Here is a 20,127-nt window from a genome sequence, read left to right on the forward strand (position 1 = left end):
TGAAGGTTACTGGACTCTCATCGCAGCTCAATACAGTCAGCCAGAAGACAAAACGAATTAGAAAGCCATTGTGGTCTGTAATAAGAAAAGGGTCATGGTGGGAACTTCCTATTTAAAACCACTTCACTGATGTATTGATGAGTAATAACATTCTGAGAACCAACCATTTAAGGCCACAGGAGGATTTTCTCAAAACTAATAGTTTTTTTATTTGAGCGTCTCACATCAATTTCTTTTATTGATTCTTTTCCAGTGATGACTCATTCGTAATCTCATTTGAAATGCCATCATCATTCTCTAAACAGTGGCTATCATCACACTGTGTTTTGTTAACGTTGGGTTTTAATAAACCAAAGCAATTTTAATTTTGAAGACTGATAGAGTAACATGTTTATCAGATTAATGTTCATTAAGATGTTCTTTACGCATTTGTCTGTGCCACAGTGAGCTACAGTCATCATGCAGTATAATCAGGCAGTGATAGCACACAATGACTGAAATGTTGTACTAGAGACAGTCTAGACATTATATAAGCATGTACATGTATGGTGAATCTTGTCTTCAGTTGTTACTGGAATTCTGTAATCGTCATGTCCTTCTCAAGAATCAACATTTCTTATCACGTGTTCTGCAGAGGGTTTTTACGTGATGTCCTTTGGTATGAAAATGGCTACGCCTCACACATTTTAGCTGGAAGTTCTTATTTTTTGTGAAACTGGAAAGGTAGAATTTGCTTGAACCATGAAGTGGAAAAATGCATAACAAGACAAGTTCATATGCTTTTGAGATTTTGCACATACATTTTAGAGAATACAACCGAACGTGTTTTAAATATCAACAACAGTCGAAGCTCTACTATGGAGCTTATCGGGGTGTGAAAACTGTACAATAGGCACAAAAGGAAGTGTGATCACAGCTTTTTTCCCCCTGACTGCTGAGGCAATATCTTTGAAACTATAAACTATTTTTGCACACTAACCACAAAACCTTACACCAAACCAGCAAAACACCATACACCTCTTGCAAAAGCAATTCATTTTTGCAAAACTAGTTTTTGCAAAAACAACAATGCACAAAAACCGTCACTTGAATAAGCACACAGGGCACCAACAACGCACTAATAGTATACATGAAACTTGTGGCTTTTGCTTTTTCTGAGTTCAGATCAGGGCAAGTTGCCATACATCTGGTAAACACACACACAGGTGTTTTTTTTTTTAATTTTTTTTATTTCTTAAAATGTTCTAACACTTCTCAAACAACAAGAGCACAGCAGAAAAAAATGGCTAAATGTTGTCTTCTTTGTGAGTCTTAGGAGAAAAGGCCCCAGGTGGCTATTGATGCATTTTGCAATGACAACTACAATCCCCCTAAACCTACCACATGGCCCTATACAGTGCACCACTGCTGCCCCAAAAACACACTAACTGAGGCTCCTTCTAGCTACCATATGACAGTTGGTTGTTCAGATACTCAGATGTAGGCTGGGGTTGGGCCCTCTGGAGCAGTGGTTCCCACCTGGTGGGTTGTGGTCAAAAACTGGGTTGCAGGTTCATTCTGAATGGACAGAATGTGTCAAGTTTGTAAAACCACTTTTTATTTAGAAGTACAGTGAATTTCCAGCACAGGGCCTTTATTCTGAAGAGCTGTTTCCTGCTGTAGAGTGAGTGAATCACAAACAGCTTCTTAACAGAGACAGCAAACTAGCTCAACGCCATGGCCAAACGAAAGTATGATGCAGAATGTGTTAAACTGTGTGGACCTTGAACTGATGACTAAGGAGAAATCTTGACCTCATGGCTGGGCCAGTTGGGAACCACTGTCCTAGAGTGTAGGGTCGCTACTGGCTAAGCAGTACTACTACTTTATCTGCTAATGGATCAATCACATATTTGTATTTAGCAAATGTCTCTGGTAAATGTATTGCATGAACATCTGGTTTCCATGTTGTGGATATGATGTATTAATGTTGATGCATGTGTTCTTTTTTATGAAATTTCTAGAAAATACTACAATATGGGCGTCCCGGTGGGTGAGTGGTGAAGTTTGATACCACATAACCGCAGCTATGTTGCATGTCATACCCCTGTCTCTCTCCACCCTATCAGCTGTCCAACACAGATGGGAATAGGAAAAATCCCAACACTTTAAAAATCATGAAATTTCCAGAAAATACTAAAAAAGGAGCGTCCCAGTGGGTGAGCAGTGAAGTTGGATACCACATAACTGCAGCTATGTTGAATGTCATACCCCTGTCTCTCTCCAACCTATCAGCTGTCTAATACAGATGGGAATGGCAAGAAAAGAAGATAAGATTAGGTTCCCACAATGTAATGGATATGTTGGTTTTCACCTCTGACGCATTCATTAAACGTGAATGAACAAACTGTATCTCTAAAGCAAAACATTGTACACATAGGAAAGATTATTTATCAGCTAATTAGCCTCCTACTCCCCGCAGTGTTAGTTAGCAGAGTCAATAACACAACTGAAGTAGATGGCAGTCTGGACAAAAGGTCTTGTAGAGCTTTGGTTCCTGAACCAGAGGTCAGTAGCCTATAACTGGATGAGCTGTGAGATGACTGAAGTAGTAGTCCACTGTTAGAAAGATGGTCTTTTCATAAAACTGGACTGTCTATACAGTATAAAGATGCAAATACTTTTTAAATTGGTGCTACATGATTAGAGAAAACAGAGAAAAAGTGCTGAAAACCAGAATATACTGTGCTACACTGGACCAATAAAAACTACCGTTGGTCCATCCATCCATTTTCATCAACTTATCCGGGGCCGAGTCGTGGGGGCAGCAGGCCAAGCAAAGCACCCCAGATGCCCCTCTCCCCAGCAATGCTTTCCAGCTCCTCCTGGGGGACCCTGAGGTGTTCCCAGGCCCATTGAGATATGAAATCCCTCCAGAGTGTTCTGGGTCTGCCCTGGGACCTCCTAACAGTTGGATATGTCCAGAACACCTCCAACAGGAGGCGCCCAGGATGCATCCTGATCAGATGCCTGAACCACCTCAACTGACCCCTTTCGAGGTGAAGGAGCAGCGGCTCTACTCCGAGCTCCCTCCGGATGTCCGAGCTCCTTTCCCGTATCTCTACGGCTGAGCCCAGCCACCCTACAGAGGAAACTCATTTTGGCTACTTGTATCTGCAATCTCAACCTTTCGGTCACTACCCAGAGCTCATGACCATAGGCGAGGGTTGGGACGTTTACCACAACAGTCCGGCGCAGTGCCCGCATCACTGCAGAGGCCACACCAAACCACCAATCCATCTCACGCTCCATTCTATCCTCACTCGTGAACAAGACCCAGAGATACTTGAACTCCCTCACTTTAGGCAGTAACTCTCTCCCAACCTGGAGGGTGAAATCCACCAGTTTCCGGCAGAGAACCATGGCCTCAGATTTGGAGGTGCTGACTCACATCCTCACCACTTCACACTCGGCTGCAAACCGCCCCAGTGAATGCTGGAGGTCACGGTGTGATGATGCCAACAGAACCACATCATCTGCAAAAAGCAGAGATGCAATTCTGAGGTCTCCAAACAGGATTTCTTCCTCCCCCCAACTGTGCCTCCAGATCCTGTCCAAGAATATCATAAACAGGATTGGTGACAAGGGACAACCCTGGCGGAGGCCACTTGATGTAATCAGAGTGGTCCATTTTGACAGAGGAAACAATATGTGGGCTGGCTGGTAACAAACAATCTTGAAAAACAGTGAAAGGTGAGCTTAAATGTGTTTCGGAAAACATTTTAGCCAAGAAATAGGCAATACAGTGATAGAGTTTTGGTTTATATGTGATCAACACTGCTTAGTTTTACGGTTTGATTGGAGTTAGGTCTGAATTTGAGAAAGAGTTAGATAGGTACTCCTTGTGTCCGTGGTGGTGGCCATATGAAAATGCAGAAGTACAATCTGTAGTTAGAGCAACAGCCCTAGAGCCAGGGAAAAATGACCAAGCTTTACGTCATCTGGCAAATTTTAGCTAGGAAATGATCAAGGAGATCTGGGTGCTGGCAAGATAAAGGGAAGTTTGCCATAGTTCATTAACACATACTACCACACTGTTATGCTACAAAGCTGCTTGAAAATCAGAAAAGTTTCCCTTTAAGAGGATAGGAAGGCAGAAAAAAAAATTCTGCTGGACAGCTTTGTTTTAAGAAGTCACAGCCAAAACAAGATGTGAACCACCGTTGCAGAGGACATAATTTTCAACAACAGCTCAGTTTTGGTTAAGTTGTATGTAGCATGCTGCGTGGGCAGATAACCCAGCTGGAGATGTGAGAGGGGATCAAGTATAACCAGAGACACTGCATCTGTGACCAAGAACCAGCACTGAAATCAGGCATCCCCACACCCTATAAACTACTCATCTGCGTTTGTTTTAGTAGAGGCTGGTGATTAATTCATTTGATGAGCCAACAATGGTACCAAGGTATCTGTGGGATGTCATGTGTGTTTGACAAGACGAGAAGGAAGTTAACACTGTGTGCATCAGAAAGCAAACGTGTTAACAATATTGGTTTGGCCTCACACAAAGTGAGAGACGGTGGCAATGACAGTGAATCATGTAGAACAGCAGATGTAGGACGACGACAAACAGGGAGATTCTATATGTACTTGGAAGGGGAGGGATTGTGCGTTTACATTAAATGAGCCGTACAAACATATTATTCCAAAAATAGTTATATTGTTTAGGAGTCTGCATGTAAAGAGGAGTTTACATAATACACCACACCCCCTCCCCCAGGGATAACAAGAATGAAAAGGATCGTATTTCTCAAGCTAAGAGGTGGTAAGGTTACATTGCAAAGTGTACATAATTATGGGTAGTGGGTGTGGTGCACTCAAGTAAACACAATACAGTTCACACACACACACACACACACACACACACACACACACACACACACACACACACACACACACACACCTTATATCTACATTTTAAGAAGAACCGGCTGGCTCAAAACAAGTTGCATTCAATTCATCGAAAACTGAACTGGTTTCAAAGTTATTTGTACATCCAGCTGTTTTCAGATATAGTGGCGTTTCCTTCCTGTCTCAGCCTCACTGTGTGTGTGGCACTTGTCCCAAATCAGCCACTGGCACTTGAATAAGAGGATGTTGAAACAACACCATCTAGTGTTGAAGTTATGCTCAGATCCTTTGCTACCACAGTAGACCATGTTCGAAGACCTTTCTCACAGCAGACATTTTGACCTGTCATTGTAGGAAAAGCATAGGTCACAGCTAATGAGACTGGCGATGGCTCTGTTCTGTAACAGTCCCACTGAGAGTGACAGTGAGCACGCATGCACAATAGCAGGATCCTGAAATCAAAGCAGCTAAATGGAATTGAGCCATCGTTAATTTCATTATTCACACCTTTGCTTTCCCTACTGTGACATGTCAAAATGTCTTCAGTGAAAAAGGCCTGTTTAATTTTTATGGGCCACAGTGTGTCTGGTGTCTGGAGCTTGACTAATGTGACCATTAATCATGAAATATGTCAAAGATATTTGATTAAAGGTAAGAGTGTAGGTCAGAGCAGAGGCTTGGTCAAAAAATTGAAAAAAGTGAAAGTCACACAAAGGTTTTTGGCTGCAGGTTTGACATTTGCAGATAGGAGGCCAAGATGGTTTTGTAGAATAGTGATGGATTTTGGAGGACTGAAGAGGATCATTTCTGATTTACTGTCATTTAACTGGTTTTGGGACATCCAGCACTCTATGTCAGACAGACAGGATAAAAGATTATTAAAATTGCCTTCTTCACTGGATTTTAACGGAACATGTATTGAGTTGTTGTCTGCATAACAATGGTACTGGATATTGTATTTGTTTATGATGTGACCAAGCGGAAGCATGTATATGCAGAACAACAAGGGGCTAAGGATGGCGCCTTGGGGAATCCCAAAGGTTTGAATTATCAAAGTAAAAGTTTTTAATTAGACAGAATGCTGCCTTTTATTATAATATAACTAGATCATTATGACTGTTGCATTAACATTTAAGTGGTACATTAATTGGTTGGAGGTGGAGCTAATTTAAACAGCCATGTATGTTAGGAAGTTTAATTTATAATACTGTATCCAATTTTATAAAGCCATCTTATATTTTGTATGTACGTTTGTATAACTACAGCTATCAAATAGTAGGGGAGTTTAAATAAAAATATGTCCCTCTGAAACAGTATAAAATAGCTCAAAATTTAAATACTGTAAAACTTCAATTAAAAGCCTAGTACCAATAAGTTGCCCAGTCCCATTTACTAGTCTGGTGTGGCTACACATTTTGACAAATAAACGCGTGTCTAAACTAGACGCCTGGTCTGGTTGCCGAGCAATTAATCCATTACCTCCACTACCCTGCAAGTTATTCATATTGCTTTAGTCCATAAAGGTCCTCAGATCTGGATTTTAATAAAAATTAATCCAAGTTCTGAGTATTGTTTTAACAGGATAAAGTGGTGTTGTGTCAGTATGTCAGGTGCCGTAATCCTCGAGTGCCGTAACTCTCTATCTCTGATAGGCTGTCTGTCAGAGACAGATCAAATGAATGATTCATAACTGATATATCATCTGAAGTAATATTCAGACTGGTTTCAATAAACAGTTTGATTGTATTTCCCACCGCTGAGCAACCTTTTTGTGTGAAAGGAATTAAAGGCCTGTCCCATATAGACGCCTATTTTAAATATAGGCCTGTTGAGGTGACTTTAAGCAAATAATGGCCAGGCTATTAATTTAAGTTTTACAGTACTCAAAGTACAAATACCTAAAACATGTACCTCGTTGCTCTCCACCACTGGAGATAACATTGTAGATTTGAGGCTTTCTGTGTAAAAAAAGAACACCTGAAAACTGGACGCTCCCTACATTTGATTTAAACTCAAAGTGAATCTGATAAAACCAGCGTGACATTTAAAAACATATCTGTAATTATCTCTGTGAGAAATACATTACTGCAGCACACAGTGGGAGCCACACTACGGAGCATCACCAGCCTGCCATCATACAACCAGAGAGGGATAATCACACCTGCCTGTGCCTGTGATGCTGCAGCTCTTATTGTCCTGCTGAGTTGTTTCCTAATTCATTTTCCTTATCTACTTAACCAAACGATTAGCATGCGGGCGCGCGTCCAATCACATCTACCTGCCCCAGATAACGCCTCGTCCCATTGGCTGTTGATGTTGCCTGTCAGCAAGAGGGCGACTGCTCCTTGTTTGAATTTAGTGTGTGCGGGTGAGGGGTCATGACCCCAAGTGACCTGGATTACCACAGGCTCCTGTAGCAATCTCATGAGCCACTAAATATAGCCTGTGCCTGGGATAGTGTCTCCAGTGAAGGGCTAGTGTGACTCGCCCTGACCCAATCGCAGACTGTCTGGATGGGATTAGTGCTCCTTTCTGGCACAGGACAGCAGTGCAGGACATAGTGCAGTATTGAAGAGTGCCGTTTGCAGGTTCCCACACATTTTTACCACAGAAATTTCAAGACCTTTCCATCTTTGACCCCATTTCTACGAGTTTATTTAAGTAATTTAAAATGGGAGGGCCTATATAAACAGCCATACATTACTACAAATGTGTTTCTCAGGCATTAGTGGAGAAGAAAACTGCTAGGGCTTCTTAACTCTACTCACTTGTTAGACATTCCCACTGGCAACTAGCTACAAACACCAATAGACCAGACTGGGACACATGGGTACTTCAAAGAAAGGTGAAGGTCAGGTGCTTTTTTGGGGGAGAGAAAATCAAAGTTCCCGTAGACGTCAATGCAATTTGACTTGCATTTGGACTATAATTTTGACAAGTTTGTAGGCATTTCTTGTTACACAAATATTTCTAATGTAGACTTATCTAATGGTTGCTTCGTGACCTTGCTTGAACCTGAGTGTTGGCGATACCTTAATAAATTAAGGTTTATCGCAGCAATGGGCCGTCGGTCATCCTGGTCCAAGTGGATCAGGAACCCAATGGGGGCACGGTCTTGGTGTTAATGCTGACATGATGCGGGTCTGGTCTACGTGTCACATGATGCTAGTGGCATTTCAACTGCTTCAACAGTCACACAGCTCAGCAAGCACTAGATTTTAAATTAGAAATAATACAAAGGCATTTCGTGTGATGTTTGGGGATTTTTATGAACATACTTTAAATAATAGCCACAACAATGTATACTCAAAACTTTACCAAATCATTCTGTTAATTCCAAACCACTTCTAGGTCTGGAACAGAGTTTTCATAATTTCAAAACTTGTCCAGGAATTCCATGACCGTGGGACCACACTGGCTTCAAACCAACAGAGACAGGTTGCATGTAAAATAGAGATGTGTTAGATTAAACATGACAGTGAGATGCAGGTGAAGTAAAGCTCAGTCAATTTATTGATTTATGGAAAATATATCACATCTTTACATTTCTGAGATACCTCCAGAAATTAACAGTCCATTTACCATTTACTTCCCAACATCCGAATCAAAGGTAACCAATTAAAACGCCTCAAGCAGAGCAGTATTGAAGTTTCGTGCTTTGAGGAAATCATAAGATACCTCAGCTAACTCGCTTCTTAAATTTAGCCAACTGTTCGAAAACCTAAACAATCTAAAGCTGAATTCTTTGCTACAACCTCATTTCATCCCTAGCTGAAAGTCCCATTCGAATTTCCCACACTAAACACATCGACCTCTCCACCAGTAGTTTTTGTGAATATACAGTATATGTATTCTGTTCAATAAAACAGCAAGCAGATTGAAGATTGAATCACCGGACTACAAATCGAAGATCAGACACCAACAAGGACGAGAAATGAGTGTAACATATGAGTTGTTATAGCAGCAGCAACAGTGACATTTGGTTTCTTTTTCTTCTTTTACACAAAACCTTTTTAATATCCACATGATTTATACCAAAGTGCAAATATGTTCAACTGCATGTATTTTTATACGTTATTATATTAAGTAGAGTTATTATATTCTAATGAACTACGAGTCTTGCAAGAAGGTTGAGGCGTTTTAGAGTATTATGGCACATTTCAAAACCAAAGAGAAAACATGTCACAGGTCATTTACTACAACAATAGGCAATGCAAACTTTACGATACACTAATATATATAGATATATTTGGTGACCAAAGTTTGTCATCAATACATTAATATTTGAGAACACAATTATAAAGCATTACATCAATATTGTATCATCAGGATATCTGATTGCAGAACAAATATATTAACTGCAGTCCTCAAGTGTTGTTTTCACAATAATCCTCCCGAAGCATTACACCATACTACCGTCTCCAATCAGTGCTGCAGGCAATGTAAAGCCCACGACTCAAAACAAGACAATATAACATCCCCGAAAGGAAGAAAAAACGTCAGCACTTTTCAGTCTCTCGTTCTTGTCCGAACTCTTCAAGGTATAAGGATGCTCTTCTGCAACCGAGCACCAATGAACACCCTACATCGCAACTATTTGCTCTTGCAATAATCAAAAGTGACACAAATTTTACAGATATATAGCTATATAGTAATGTATATACCTCCAGTGTGTACACAGTCTGACCACTACCTCTGATGGGATCAGAGCCTCCTTGTTGTGACAAGAGATCGCCACAGAAAGGGTGCATGCAAGAAGAGTACTCAATTCAGTATTTAGAGTTCTTTGTTGAATATGGGAAAGAATTTAATAGCCAACTTCTCTATTCCAACTGTGGCATGGGTTCCTATCCCTCTGCCTTTTCAGTGTTGCTCTTCCCTCTAAATTAATCAGGAGCTGGGTGACTCAGCAGAATCTTGGTCTGAAGTCGGGGCTTCGCCCTCTTAAAGCTTGGTCCATTAACTTCTCTAGGGTTTATTCTGTTGGTGTTCGCTAAACAGATACCTTAGAAGTATTTGGATGTACTGAAGCACAAATTGTTAAATTCTACATATAAGTGAATTTGGGGGGCAGGTTTGTTTATCATTTGTAATTGTTCCTTTTTTTGGTTCTTAAAGACAGTGATCAAGCAACGCTGAGAGAAATGTCAGTGTTCTCTTCACTTGGCAGTCATCATCTGGACAAACTCTGTGGAGAGAAGAGGAAACAAAAATGCTTAAATGTCAGATGCAAAAAGTGAAATTTTGGCAGCTGTTAGTACAAGAAATTGTCAAAATTATGTGACAGCCTTTTACAGAGGTGATGTTGAAACTGAATTTTTTCCTGATTTCTCTCTTCAGGCCCAGATACAACCAACATCAAAAAACTAGTGGTGACAAAGGCAGACTGCAGCATTACCTCACGTTTTCTGCCTCTGCCAAAAAGTACGCACATTCAGTGTATGCTCAAGAGGATGAAACTGTCCATACCTGCAGGCGGCGATTGTCTGTAAGCATTATTCAAAAAGGGAAACCGGAAGACTAACAGGACAGATTTAAGAAGCTAGCTTGCCAGTTAGCACATTAACAACACAACCCAATGTCTAAAGAAAAAATGGTATTTATTGTGCGCTAGCAAACGATAACAGAGCTTAATGGTTAAAGAAAAAACCGGACCTAATATAACAAGTTTGTTTTGATTTCTTGCCCTCTTGACCTCAGTCATTTGTTTGCTTTCCTCACTTACATTTCTCATTTCTCATGATTTCACTGACAGACTCCCCCCGTCTTTGACGCTGATTCAACATGCTGAATCAGCCGAAATAAAGCTAAGAAGTGCTGTCAAGGGCTGACTACTGCCAACGGTGTGGGACACACCAAAAAAAAAAAAAAAAAGGCGACAGATGCTCACCAACAGCCCAACACTGACCACTAGCCGATCACTGGCTTGGTGAGTCTGGGCCCTTGGTAACATAACTACATGTATGTTGATTGTTCTAATAAGACTGTAGTAAAAACTAGAAGGGGGGGGACACACCAGAGGCTTCATGATACGATAATATCACGATATTTAAAGGGATAGTGCACCCAAAAATGAAAATTCAGCCATTATCTACTCACCCATATGCCGAGCAAGGCTCTGGTGAAGTTTTAGAGTCCTCATATCACTTGCGGAGATCCGAGGGGGAAGTGGGTAGCAGCACACCTAATGGCCGACGGCAACCCAGATTAAAACGTCCAAGCCCCGACATAAAAAGTTGTTTGGAAAAACATCATTTATTTAAATTTAGTATGGAGATATTTTGTGGTTTTAATTCTGTGTTCTTGGACGTTTTAATCTGGGTCGACGTCAGCCATTAGGTGTGCAGTTGTACTGCTACCCACTTCCTCCTTGGATCTCCGTAAGTGTTGTGAGGACTCTAAAACTTCACCAGAGCCTTCCTCGGCATATGGGTGAGTAGATAATGGCTGAATTTTCTTTTTTGGGTGCACTATCCCTTTAAGTCACTATACAATATTTGTGTGACTTCAAACATTTTTTAATATGCTGAGGATAGCGATAACATATACTGTGATATTTTGTGATTCATAACTTTTTATCAGCTGCAAATTATGTCTCAAAGGAAAACTTTGTTAACACCTGTTTTATCAATATGATGAAGGTTTCAGTCTGTTTATCTCACTACAATCTTTTTGATTGCAGCAAAATTCCTCTGGTGGACTAAAAAAGCAACTTTAATCATTCTAGGAGGCTACCAAAAGCAAGTCAAGTGGCACAGAGAAGAAACACACAAGTAGCTGCAGGGCTGTAATTAGTGTTAATATTATAATATGCACACTTTAAAAAAAAAAGGTATAAGAAAACACATAAAAAGAACATCTCACCCTCATAGTTGACCTGACCGTCACCATCAATGTCAGCCTCGCGGATCATTTCGTCCACCTCCTCATCAGTGAGCTTCTCCCCTAAGTTGGTCATGACGTGCCGTAGCTCTGCTGCACTGATGTAGCCATTACCATCCTGCAGATGGCCAACAGAGGAACTATTATCACTGCGTACCATTTACCGTCTTACATAGAAGCTAAGGGCTGCTTGTTAATATTCTCGGTCTACTTGGTTCTAATGTACCTTGTCAAAGACTCTGAAGGCTTCTCTGATCTCCTCCTCACTGTCTGTGTCTTTCATCTTCCGGGCCATCATGGTCAGAAACTCGGGAAAGTCAATTGTACCATTACCTACGCAGTCATAGAAACAGAGAGGGGTAAGGGTAATTGTGTTACTAGGTCAACGTATAATTACACTCAATAATACACTCAAAAATAAATGTCATGATTCTAATTTAAAGCCAAGTGCTTTTGCTGATGCCTTAAATATTTTCACATGGCATATACTGGTGAAAATTCCCAGTAGTATTATATACAGCAAGAGGAACATCTGACATGAAGATCCCCCCTAAAATTGTGGTAATTATAACTTTCGAAAAGTTTCATTTTCATTGTGCGTTTGTGCTTTTCCTCCTCACCATCAGCATCCACCTCATTGATCATGTCCTGCAGCTCAGCCTCAGTGGGGTTCTGTCCCAGAGAGCGCATCACAGTCCCGAGCTCTTTGGTAGTGATAGTGCCATCGCCATCTTTGTCAAACAGCGAGAACGCCTCCTTGAACTCTGTGCATTTACAGAAATAAGACTATTAGCATTGCAACGAGCATTCACGTCGATACAGACATTTCAGTTTCAACCTTTAGGCAGTCTGAATAGAAAAAACATGCTGAGCAATAGCAGGGTCTTTGCACAACTGATTCAATGCTGGGAAAGAACAAAATGTGGGGCGCGGGACTGATGACCCCTGAATAAAAGCACTGGTGCATCTTTTGCAAGTTTCCTAACATGAATACGCATGTGAGCTTTTCATATTGAGGTTTCATCCTGAAACTCAAAACTCTGCAGATTTTTATTATGGCCACATCAACCACTAGCTTATATCCTCACACACTTCTTGCTACTTAAGGCTAAATCTCTCAGACATTGTAGTTTCTCAGCTTTGGTGGAGAATTAAGGAGCTGCTAAACCTTAAACAAACCAAACATGGTTAAGGTATGCACTCACCAGCAATCTGCTCCTCAGTCAGCTGATCAGCCTGTTAAGAGAGAAGAAGACATTGATCAAACACTGATAGTCCAGCCTGAAAATAACAGTTAGATAGCCCTGTTAAGGACAGTTATTTTACAGAATAACGTATTTAGTTCTGTAGACCTTACAAAGCAAGTGAATATTAAAAAAAGTTAAGTGGAAATTTAGGGGATCTTAGACTACTAAATATCTAGAAAAAAACAGATCTTAGTGTCTTTGCTGATGGTGTCTATGGTTGGAGTTGCTGGAGACCCTTAAGTCTGACTGTTGGCTACCTCCACTGACAAAGCATTACAGAGCATTTAGCTATGATTTCAACGTGTTTTCTCTCTAGTGTTCTGTCATGATTGGAGGCAAAATCCTAAATAACAACCTCATTAACAACATAAATGTTGGTATCATAGGTTACTGCAAACTGTATGTTACATTAGTGCGTTATGATTTAGCGGATACGTTGAAATTTTTCATTTTGATAATACTGTGAGTGATGTGTGGTCATGTTTAATCACAAAAACAGCTGATTATGGTTAGGAGAAAATCATGTTTTGGGGGCACAATCCCTGCAGGAAAAGCAGCAATGTCTCGGTAAAAAACAAACGCTTTTTTTGCCACTCTTCCCACCGACAGATCGCTACAAAACACCCACGTTTGGAGCCTACAAACACTGAAAACACAGCAATGACTTGCTAAAACATTTTTGTGGTTTGTTGGTCTCAAACAGTGGTCTGCAGTTTGGCAACCGCCTCATTTAGGTGAGGTGCCATCCACCATCTCCTCCAAACCCAAAGGAGTCAGCTCATATATTAGGTCACTTTAGAAATGTTGACATATGTATAAAATATTCAAACGTTACGTATTTACGCAGAAATTTGCAATGCCAACATTTTCTTCTAAAGACTGGAGTGTAAATAAATGACTCAACTTGTTCCAAAAGCTAAAGATAAAGCTACAGGACTAAATTAAGTATCTGTGAGTGATTTCTTTTTTTTTTTGTTACGAATGCAAACTCACCTCAACATAACACTGCTGCCACAGCTGCTGTTCTTTGTGAAGAAGGAAACTACAGACTTTTAAGAGTCACCTTTCCAACCTTCAGTGGGTGAGTGTTTGATACTCAAAGATTCATTTTGGGTGGATGGGACTTTAAAATCTTCAGTACAATGATTATGGAGATGAAAGCCTTGGGTAGGCCTAATGAAAAGCACCTGCAGCAGACTCCACTGTGTAATCAACATACACAGATCTATGCCAATGCAAATGCACTCTAAACAAACTAATTCAAAACAGGCTGTGATATCATCTGACAGCTGGGCCCAGTTTATGACCTAGCTAAAGACTATCCTTACAGACGCAAGGCGATAAAGACAACTAAGATATTGTTTAACCTCACTGTCCTTTTTTAGGAAATTAAATGCTAGGCCTTATACTCATATAAAGATGGTATTTTATACAATAGAAGATTTGGCCACTTGTTTTCTATTTAATCTGAAATCTAAGTGATAGAAAAGCTTGCTGACCTTATACATTTTAGTTTATCAGTCTATTTTTATTAAGAGAGACACACATAACCATTTGACACAAACCCACAATCCTAAGATCACCGTGCCAATGTTATCCAAACTTGCTGCTCCTTAGATGGGTTTTACTTTTATACTTTTCCACTCTTACACCCAACTGATTTTTCAACTTTAACTGATACGTCATTCTGCCATGAGGTCTTACCAGGCCTGTCTAAGTCAGTCAACATGCCCACTTCAGGCTGAGAAAGTGTGATGAGGGACGGGTATAAATACTCCAAAGCCCGAAATACACACGCCTGCTATAATTAGTGAGACACGAACAGGGTCGCCAATGTAGCACACGGAATATCGCCGCAACTAACCACCTCTTTGTGTCTTTTTTACTGAACAGATGTGAGGCTCTGTTTATCATCATAGACTCACCCCTGTGCCAACTGTTGCTTGACAGTGCTTGGCACTTTCTGTCTGTGTGTGGCCCTTCATATTGTCGGGAAATTATTCTCACATGACTGGGAAACAACTGGCATGAGCGGGCACAACAGGAACTGCTGCATGGAATAAAACCTACAAGCCTACAATAATGACTAAGGATTCATCTATTTGAGAACATTCAACAGTTATAATTAGGCAATTAAATGAATTAAACTATAGTTACACAAAGAATCATGTTTCCATTATGTTCATGTGCTCTTACGCCACAGACTCGAGCAGGAAAGAGTTTCTAACATCCCCTCTCCTTTTCAAAAATAGAGATTAAAGCTAACATTTCTGTAGCTGGAGGTGGTGGTAACGCCATGTGTTCTTCGAGTCAATTTCAATGAGTCACCGTGGTGGTTGGGAGGGGGGGTAAAAAAGAAGGGAGCAAGACAGACTGCAGAGTATTCACTCTGTCCACTGCCAACCGATTCGGTGGTGCTGAAGCAAGCAGTGTCTGGATCAGAGCATGGCACAGTTGAGTGTTAGAGGATTTATACAGCTGCTGTGAGAAGTGCTCGGCAGAACAGTATTACTGCTTTTTTAAATCATCAGTAAACAAGGGATCATATCACATTTTCTCATGTCAAGTGCAGGAAACTACAAGGGCTGCAGGTGATTTTTTTCTGTGCAGCATGTGATTGAATAGGACATTGTAGTTTCCTTAACATCTATCACACACCATGTGTCTGTTCTTGCACAATACAGAGAACAACTGTAGTGAGGGATTGAAGATGAAACACAAAGACAGGGAGTCGTTTATAGTGCCACAACAGGGCTTTATAGGTGTGTATATGAGGTCGCAATTTGGAGGGTGCACTGCGGGTCCTGAAAGCCTACTGCACCAAGCATGCGGGGGGAAGGGAGGCGCGGAAGGAGGGGTGGCAAAGAGGATCGTTCAGCAGGAGCAGAATGCGGTTTTAACGTTATGGCGCAATACGTAACGGAGGAGATGCTGTCATGGTGGAGTTGCAAGAACACACAGCCCCAAGATGTTGCAACATAACCCGCATTGTCACCGTGTGATATCACACACAATTGTTGCTAACATCTGCACACTACTACCTGTGAGCTGTGCTCTTATGTAATCGCAATTGGTGGCGATTACAACCTTTTCCTCGCTTGTTGCGCATGTCACACCAACGTTATATTCACAGCACCCTGCTGCTGATGTGCACTGCGAGGAGCAACCCGCTGCCCGTGTTGCAGCAACTTGTTATGTGCAGTGTCAAAATGGTAGTTAGCACGGCACTTAGCCACAGTTTTTGATATCTGTCTTGCAAGATTAACGAGATGGGGTCCAAGATCACGTTAACGGGCTATTTTTACACAGCACCTCCTTCAGCAGCACCACGCCCACTCTCGAGTCAAAGCTAACGATGAAAAAACAAACCTTGATGCGAGCGTGGAGGTTAAACCACAGTATTTACACATAGATAATGAAAACGTTACATGATTGATATAACGTTAACAGCACGACGTGTAGTCTATGCTGCGCAGATGACATAGTAACAGACATTTGTTTCTTTCATCGCCTCCTGATTAGCATTACTAACACACATAAACCACTGGCCAACACTGCGCTAAATTAACAATGTGATTATTAGTAACGTTAAGTGCCCATCCACCGCGTTGTTTACAGCAATTTTCTAGCTTATAAATACCATTAAAGAGATGTCGTTAGCTCAGGTGGAGGTTAAAGTTGGATTACTGTATGGCTAGTAGAGGATATCCTTTAATGCAATAACGATTACTCGGCTGTCATTTCCCAACCGTCGCAAATGGATGTTAACGATCTAGCTAACGAAGCTAGCATGTACTCACCATTGCCCCGTTGACGTTTAAAGCTCCGTGAAGATGACAAAACGCAATGTAAGGTTTTCTAACGACCTTACTCAGAAGTCAGATGCTCCAACGAAGAACTTAAACGATATCAAACTGTGTTATGATATATGTTTCGAGGAAAATCTGTGGAGACTGTATCCTTGTGTTGCACCAGAGTAGCCCTATCTAACGGGTGTGCCTTAGTTTGAGTGATGTATCCCTCCGCCGGTACATCTGTAGTCCCTCTCCCACTCAGCGCGTTGCCAAAATGCCGAACACTGCACGTGTGAAAGTGTTTTAATTGCAATACACATTCACTATTCACTATCGTATGTCAATTTGACACGTAATAAAGCGCAAAACCAAAATTCCTGTTGCTCTATATAAACGGAGCGCGCAAAGATACCACCCCCGCCACCTTGTACCGAGAAGGGACAGTGTATGGAGGATTAACAGTGTCTAACACAGTTGGTTCCGGAAGTGTTCTCCTGTTTGTATTGCCATTTCCATTTTTCATGTTGTGCTTTTTGTCATGTTTCAGTGTTACTAATGTAATGAAGTAATTCTGCTAAACAAATACTGTATTTTTTCCCTGTCTGAAATCCAGGTGCATTGGTGTTTCTCAAAGTCAAGGATCCTGCCTTGGTGGGATGGGTCCCAAGACTAAGGGGGTTTCAGGTTACTGTGATAGTTTTGGCACTCTCTAATGTTGTTGTACAATTAAACAGCACAGTGTTGTAGTGGTTAGCACTGTCACCTCACAGTAAGAGGGTTCCTGGTTCGAGCCCTTCTGTGTGGCATGTTCTCCCAGTGTCAGCATCGGTTTTCTCCGGGTACTCAGGCTTCCTCCCACAGTCCAAAGACATGCAGGTTAATTAGTGACTCTACATTGGCCGTAGGTGTGAATGTGAGTGTGAATGGTTGTCTGTCTCTATGTGGCAGCACTGTAATAGTCTGGCGATCTGTCCAGGGTGTAGGCTACCCTGCCTCTTGCCCAGTGTCAGCTGTGATAGACTCCTGNCCCCCCCCCCCAAAAGGATAACAACCAGATACGGAAAATTAATTAATGAATAAATGTAGCAGTAGTTTCACAGTCACGAGACCTTTAGGGAGAAAATATTTCTGAATTATACTTTAAAAAAACAGGTAGGTTAAATTAAACTTTTGTAAAAAGTAGTTTAATTTTTTTTTATTAATTCTGCTACAATGTGTAAAAAACTGACCTTAACCATCACTGCTGTAAATGACTATTTTGTTTAAGAGGACTTTATTTTAAGAAACTCATTATCTGGCAGTGGACAAATTGTAAAGTGTATATTATAAGGTTGTTGTCAATATTGTTTTCATGCTTGTAGCCTATGCTAAAAACTCACTCAACACCTCCCATGTTGGGCTGTGGAAGTCTGCACACCATCTGAAGCTGGACAAGAGGAGCTGCTCTTCCTTACTGACAGGTCATTCCTGGCCATTCCTCAGTCAAACCTTAAAACCTAAAACAAAAAAACAAAAACAAAAAAACTTTTAAAAACTCATTATTTATCACTTGCTTTTAATCGACTTATTGTTGTCTTATTATCATTTGTTGTATTTATCGTAATATTTTATAAACTACTGGTTTCTTGTCTTTTTAGTTATATGTAAAGCACTTTGTAACCTGTTTTGAAAGGCATTTTATGAATAAAGGAATTATTATTATTATTATCATCATTATTCCATTTATGTAGCCTACTGTAATCTCCATCACCATTGACAACTATCTGTGGTGTCCCCAGCTTGGACTGGGTGTGACACAGGACGACCAGCTGTGAGAACCCGCTCCAGATTCATTTTCCACAACATCCAGAGGATACATCCATTCCATAGCCAGGCAGCAGCACATGCTGTGCTCCAGGCTCTTGTCATCTTGCCTAGACTACTACAACTAGCATGTGGATGATCTGCCTGCATGTGCCATCCGACCTCTGCAACCTGCACTGGCTGGGCTGTTTAAATTTGATTTAAGAAATAGGTACTTGCCTACCATGCTGTGAATGGCTCAGGCCCACCCTACATGCAGGACATGGTCAAACTGTACACCCCAGCCCGTCCACTACGCTCTTCTACTGCCAATCAGCTTTCTACTTCCTCACCTCAAGGAGAGGGTGCAGCTACTGCTCTACAAAATCACCACTGTTTGCTGTCCTGGCTCCATGTCTTTAATTGTTCATAAATGAAGCACTTGAAGCAGTTCTGTATATTTGATGAAAATGATGTACTTGCATGATTCTTGCAATATCTGGGTTGTGTATCCACATGTTTGAACACACTTATTGTTAGTGTAAGTGTAAGCTAAATACATGTAATGTAATGTAAATATAATATAATGTAATGTAAAAAGCATATAAGTTCACATCATGGCTGCCTTTGCTGTGGAGAAGAAGCCAGTCAGATACTGTACACAAATCAGAACGGAAGCAAATTCAAAACACCTCGTCGTTGCAGTTCATGAATTGCAGGCCATGGCTGCTGAATTCAACCACAGGTGACCCAGATATCAAACCCATTTAAGATGCAGATTGTCTTTTTTTTTTTAGAGCGCTGAAATCTTAAGCTCTTGCAGACATTTTTATGAGCACAACTTATACCGTTGACCTTATATTTTTTTCAACAAAAGGTACATTTTAATGCATTTGCTTGATAATAGATTCAGAAAGAGCGGATATTTTTTTAGAGTTGTTAGCAAAATAATTGAGCTTTTTATGGAAAAACCATATCAGACTGAATATTTTTATGTTTGTAAAAACATGTCTGGAGAGAGTCTTTGAGATTATGTGAAATTTAACCTCATTTACAGCTGAGGTCTCAGCATGGTTAGATTATGGGACAATGTGCCACTGGGCACAGATGCACAACCCCCATATTTTGAGTGAGTCCTTTCATATTGAATGTAACTATTGGGCCCAATTTTCGTATAAAAATAGTGATTAATCGAGATTTATGGCACTGTTACATTGCAGATCATAGTTTCTTATCACAAAAAAAATCCATTTGGAGTACCAAGTGGCTCTGCTCTGGGGCCACTACTTTTCAGCCTTCATTTGTTGACCTCTAGTGGTCAGCACAGTATCACACTTCCATTTGTCACTCACTAGCTGTTGATCTCAGATCTCACTCAACATCACAGCCTGAAAACTTCATTTTTGACAATTTATGGAAATCCAAATATTTCCCAAATCCAGTTCATTTTGAAAGAAGCTATATCCTAGTTGACAGTACAAAAAAGCAAAGACAAAAACAGTGCCCACCATTAATAATAATTAGGATGCTGT

General features: G+C 40.8%; 1 protein-coding gene across 1 annotated transcript; it reads right to left on the reverse strand.

Annotated features, from left to right (window-relative positions):
* Nucleotides 1-8,380: 8,380 nt before the first annotated feature.
* calm3a (calmodulin 3a (phosphorylase kinase, delta)) lies at nucleotides 8,381-17,197 on the reverse strand. Its single transcript, XM_050062162.1, has 6 exons — nucleotides 16,820-17,197; nucleotides 12,978-13,008; nucleotides 12,393-12,536; nucleotides 11,999-12,105; nucleotides 11,755-11,890; nucleotides 8,381-10,078 (listed from the first exon to the last, which is right to left on the reverse strand). The coding sequence occupies exons 1-6, from the start codon at nucleotides 16,820-16,822 to the stop codon at nucleotides 10,050-10,052; spliced, it is 450 nt and encodes a 149-aa protein (XP_049918119.1). The 5' UTR covers nucleotides 16,823-17,197; the 3' UTR covers nucleotides 8,381-10,049.
* Between the last annotated feature and the right edge of the window lie 2,930 nt (nucleotides 17,198-20,127).

Source organism: Epinephelus moara, chromosome 2 (genome assembly GCF_006386435.1).
Source record: "Epinephelus moara isolate mb chromosome 2, YSFRI_EMoa_1.0, whole genome shotgun sequence".
Lineage (NCBI taxonomy): Eukaryota > Metazoa > Chordata > Actinopteri > Perciformes > Serranidae > Epinephelus > Epinephelus moara.

Bases quoted from the DNA above. Each gene is read 5' to 3' on its own strand.
- calm3a (XM_050062162.1), bottom strand. The intron at 11,891-11,998 runs GTACATTAGAAC...GGCCATCTGCAG, and splicing joins CCTTCAGAGTCTTTGACAAG to GATGGTAATGGCTACATCAG. The intron at 10,079-11,754 runs GTGAGATGTTCT...TTCTCTCCACAG, and splicing joins CGGTCAGGTCAACTATGAGG to AGTTTGTCCAGATGATGACT.